Source organism: Athene cunicularia (assembly GCF_003259725.1).
Source record: "Athene cunicularia isolate RWA chromosome 4 unlocalized genomic scaffold, athCun1 chr4_part1, whole genome shotgun sequence".
In the NCBI taxonomy this organism is placed as follows: Eukaryota; Metazoa; Chordata; class Aves; order Strigiformes; family Strigidae; genus Athene; species Athene cunicularia.
In genome coordinates this window covers 726,593-731,733 of record NW_020799098.1, presented here as the reverse complement: position 1 = coordinate 731,733, position 5,141 = coordinate 726,593, and the positions used below count along the sequence as shown (strand labels likewise).

Sequence of the window (5,141 nt, the reverse complement as noted above, 5' to 3'; positions counted from 1 at the left end):
GGGGGGGGGGGGGGGCACTTTTTGACTTCACCTGGGGTTGAGCGTCTCCAAGGCTCCTCCAAGAGTTGCATCCCTCTATGCAAACTCCTGCTGATGCGCAAACACCAGCTACTCATTGGGATTTTCTCTTGCTCTTCCAAGAAGGGTGAGGAGCCCCGTCCCCGGCTGCCGAGCTTTCCTTTCTCATCCTCTGCTTCCATCTTGGGTCTTCTGCTCAATAACTCATCAGAACTACTCGGTCGTAGCAAAAACTCCAAAGTGTCTGTTGGAAGTAATGAAGAAAAATCACAGCGGGCTAGCAGCGCGCTTCCTACTGCGGTCAGGGATGAGGGATTGGCACAAGCAGTGTTTTAAATAACAGAATGTGTCAGAAGGGCGCAAGTAAATGATGAAAAGAAAAAGAAAAAAAAAAACCCAAACCAAAAAACAACACGCAAGGCTCCGCTAAACTTTATGGTTGCCATGCTTCATCTTAATTTTAGTGAAGGTGTTTGTTCGGAGGTGAGTAATGAAGGCTCCTGGAGCCTGGGGACGGCAGTGGGCAGCGGAGATGAAGTACCCTGCCCCGTAATGCATGGGTCTGCTCTTTTTTTTTAAATAAAAAATGATTTTTTCCCCTTCTTCCTGAAGAGGAATACAACCCGAAGATCTGAAACAACTTTGCAAAGCTGGTAAAAACACTTCCCAGCACATACATCAAGTATTTGCTCATCTCTCCGTGCCACGGTAACGAAACTTGTGTTACTTAGCTTGAAACGCCGTGTAAACTTTAATCCCAGTTTAAATACAGTTTGTAAAGTGCTTGTAAAAATCTGCGAGATCTCCTAAGCCACTCCTTGTTTTCAAGACAGCGCGTTAAAGTCTTTTGTGTGCGTTTGAAAACATAATCTCCTGCTGAAGCTGTTTTCAGGGTAGCACCATTATCCAGAAATATCGTGCGGTTACACATGCAGACACCAGGCTCGTTGTGTGCAGCGTCAGCCGGCAGGTTTGTGCGACTCTTTGCTCTTGTGCCAAAGGATTTCCCCATTTCTGTGGGTTTAAGACTGATTTTGTAGTTAATATTGCACACCCGTGCAAGTCTTACCTGCCACCAATTCTGGATGTCACACAGCAATACTTGAGGAATGGGGGAAATCTTCTGAGCGTTTGGAAATGAGGGAGGAATTTGGATACGTTGGAAAAGAACTGCTGCCACATGTTCAGCACCCCTAAATGATGCTTGGGTTTTAGTTCGGTGAGAGCACAGCACCTGTAACCTCTGAGACTTGCAAAATAAATTCAGTAAGGATAAAAGAAACATCAGCTTTGTAAGCGTTGTGTGCAGGAGATGGTCTGGGTTGGTTTAATGGCCTTCTGGGCACTTTGGTTTTCCTTTTATGCTTCTTGTCAGTCAGCTTGGACTTTCTGAAGCACTTTGCTAAATGCAGAGTGTGCTCCCTCCTTGCTCCCGAGCCTGGTCCAGCTCAGGACCAGGCTCCTACGAGCCAGAGCATCATTCCTTTGCGGGATGGGCCAGCCAGCACCTGGGTGGGGACATCTGCGTTGCTCTTGGGAAGCTCTTCTCCTCCTCTGTCCCCTCGTGGTGTCTCAAGAGGATGGAGAGTCTGTAGGTCTTTACGGAGGATCTCAGTTCTTCACCTCCGTGCTCATTCACTTCCCTCTCCTCTGCTGGTGGCTCTCCTGGCAGCCGGGTCGGTGCGTGGGTGCTCAGGCTTGGTGACCTTCTTACGGCTTTTCTCAGGAGATGGAGCTCTCCGAGCATCCATCTGCCTTCCTCCTGTTCCACAGCCCATCCCTACCCCCACCAGCATCTCTTTCCCTAACACCTCTTCTTGAACATCGTAAGTCCTCAGAGGTGACTCAGGCTTCCTACCCGTCAGTTCAATTGTGGCAATGCAGCGGCTTCACCTGAAAATCAGCTGTTTCCAATGCTACAGTTCAAAGATTTAAGCATGGTAATTAAATCTTCTGGCATGATTTCTCTTCTCTTGGTTTGTAGTTGTTTCTTGACTGGAAAATGTAAGGCTTCTTTAGGGTAATTCCTCTTGCTGCGACCTGTTCACATGATTTATAGCTTGAGATCTCAGTTGTTCCTCAAAAGTGAAACATAATTGTGGTGGCTCCGAGAAAATGTGTTAAAAATAAATATTTACTGACAACGTTCTCCATTTCCTTAATAGCTGAGACTCCTAACTTCTCATACTTTTTTTATAGACATAAACATTTCAAGGGATTTAAGTAGTTTCTCTCCACACGGCAGCCTTGTCTGTGGCCTCCTCCCTGTTTAATCACCACGAATTAGGGGTGGCTCAGGAGAAGTTGAGTGTTGATAACCTTGTTCCCCATGGTACAATCAGGTGCAGGATGTGTCCGGGTGTTTGAGGTTATTCCTCCCCTCCCCAGCCCTGGGGAGCAATCCTGTCCATGTAATCACAACTGACTTCTTCAGTCACCTCCTTGCCTTGATGTTGCTTCTCAATCCTCGTTGGCATCTGGAAGGTGTCACACGGTGCTGGACATGGGCTGAAGAGCATCAACATGCTAGAGACACCCTTGTCACAACGGCATGTCCTCAGCTCTCTACTCCCCACCAACCAAGGCTACACCTTGAACTATGAGCATCTGCAATTCCTGTCTTGGAATATAGAGAGACTCTGGTTTCATTGCAAGCTGGAGCTCTGAATTGTCATTGACACTATTTTGGCCTATTAACAAGGTTCCTTCAAGCAGTCAGTGTAGGATGTCGAATAAAATCTAGTTATGTTGCTGTTACGGAAGCTCTCAAATAAGCAACCAACCACCAAAAATTAAAAATTTTGTTGTCAACACAATTAAGTAGCCCTCTGCAAATTACAGGTTTAAATGTCTGTGAGAGGAGAACAGAAAAACTTCCTAGGGTTTAATGGTCACCCAGAATGCAGAACAAAGAACTCTGTAGGGTTTATTGGCAACCCAAAAGGCAGAACAAAGCCCCACTCCCTTGGTTTAACGACAACCCAGAACGCTCTATCACTCACCCAACAAGTGAGGACTCTCAACCTCGAGGACCTGCTCAGGGCAGTGTCCTGAGAAGTCACCTTCAAGAGTTTCCTTGGGCAGCGTCCTGACCCCAGGGGAGAGGCCTCGACCGCAGCTGCTGCTCCAGGGGACGAGCTCCCAAGGGCTCCCCAGGGACTCCACTGACACCCCGGCCCAATCGGACCTGTGGTCAGTGGTGGCTTCCATTGGCCAAAGGCCCCAACTAGCACGAAGCCCCGAGAGCAAAGGCAGTCAGGAGCAGCCAAGAAGCTGCTTTCATTGGGCGAGGACACCATCTTAGGACACGATAACAAGAGATTCTCAGAGTTCCGAACATCCCAAGGTTCTCCTGGATTTGAGCTGCTCCCAGGCACTCTGCACCTGACACGGTCTAACCCTGCGAGTAGTCACGGGGAGTCCTAGAAGGTGCTTCCCTCTGGAAACGGTGGTCGCCAGCAGATGGGGCCTAAAGAGGCTGGACCAATGAGTCCTGGTCTAGGGAAGTTCCTCTTGCATTTTATTGTAATTATTTATTATTCCATGACAGTGGAACAGGCTGCCCGGGGGGGGGAGTCCCCATCCCTGGGGGGGTTTCAGGGCCGTTGGGATGAGCTGTGGGGGATGTGGGGTAGGGGAGAACTTTGCAGAGTCAGGCTGAGGGTTGGACTCGGTGATCCCGAGGGGCTTTTCCAACCGGAATGGTTCTGGGATTCTGTGATTTTGTGCTCGACGGCTTTATTAAATCTCCCTTTTCTCTTGCAGGGGAAGGTGGCTCAGACTGCTTGCATGTCGGCGTGCAAACACCTCTCCACCTCGCTGATGCAGCTGCTGCTGGAAGCCGAAGTGCGGCAGCTGACGCTGGGCGCCTTGCAGCAGTTCAACCTGGACGTGGAGGAGTGTGAACGTAAGATGCAAAATCATCTCGTTTGTGTGTCGGTGACGTGGTTTGAGCCCGAAGGGCAATTGGGCACCATGCAGCCACCTGCTCCCCGCAGTGCTGGGAAGCAAAAGGCTCAGGAATGGAGATGAGGACAGAGGGGGTGGCTCACTCATTGTGGTCGCAGGCAAAAGATAGACTCGTTAGGAGGAGAAAAAAACATCACTTTATTTCAAAATGTGAACGACAACACCACAGGCAGAATGAGACAGTGAGAAGCATTACCATATCTTAAAACCACCTCCCCTCACTGCTCCCTTCTTGCCAGGCTCAGTTTGGTTCCCAGTAGCTCCACCTGCTCCCTCAGTGGTGCGGGGGCCAGGGAATGGGGGTTTTGGTCGCTCTGCTGCTCTTTCCTTCTGGGGGGGAAACACTCCTCTGCATTTCTTCCCCCAGCTCCACGTCCCTCTCACGGGAGACAGTCCCCCACAAACTCTGGGCTGTGAGTCCTCCCCATGGGATATGTTCTTCTCGAGATGCTCGGGCGTGGATCCCCCCTGCGAGCTGCAGTCCTCCCAGCACCGACCTACAACTGCTGGGGCTGCTTCTCCCCACAGAGTCCCAAAGTCCTCCCCAGGCCACAGGCAGATCTCTGCTCCTCCAGTGACCTCCATGGGTTCCAGGGGGCAACTTGCCATCTCACCATGGGATACAGGGGGGCTTCACTTCACCTTCCCCCCCTTCCTCCTTCTTCCTTCCACTGACCTCAGTGTTTGCAGAGGTGTCTCCTTCCCAACTTCTCCTCACAACTCCAACTCTTCCTCCTAGATTCCCTTTCTTAAATGTTATCGCAGAGGCGCAGCTACCATTGCTAGTTGGCCCGGCCTTGGCCAGAGCTGGGTCCAGCTTGGATCCAGGGGAGCTTTGATGTCTTCTGAGGAGCGGCTGGGGGAACTGGGGGGGTTCAGTCTGGAGAAGAGGAGGCTGAGGGGAGACCTCCTGGCCCTCGGCAACTCCCTGCCAGGAGGGGGCAGAGAGGGGGGATGAGTCTCTGGAGCCAAGGCCCCAGCGCCAGGCCCCGAGGGAATGGCCTCAAGCTGCCCAGGGCAGGGTCAGGCTGGCTCTGAGGAAGGATTTCTGTGCAGAAGGGGCTGTTGGGCGTTGGAATGGGCTGCCCAGGGCAGGGGGGAGTCCCCGGGATCCCTGGAGGGGTTGAAGAGTCGGGCTGAGCCAGCGCTGAGGG

General features: G+C 51.4%; 1 protein-coding gene across 3 annotated transcripts in view; it reads left to right on the top strand.

Moving 5' to 3' along the window:
* Positions 1-5,141, top strand: part of EXOC6B (exocyst complex component 6B) — a 158,354-nt gene that overhangs the window by 75,001 nt on the left and 78,212 nt on the right. For all 3 annotated transcript variants that reach the window (XM_026847047.1, XM_026847046.1, XM_026847045.1), the window contains one exon: positions 3,784-3,925. In XM_026847047.1, the coding sequence (XP_026702848.1) occupies positions 3,784-3,925 (142 nt within the window). The remainder of the gene's footprint in view (positions 1-3,783; positions 3,926-5,141) is intronic.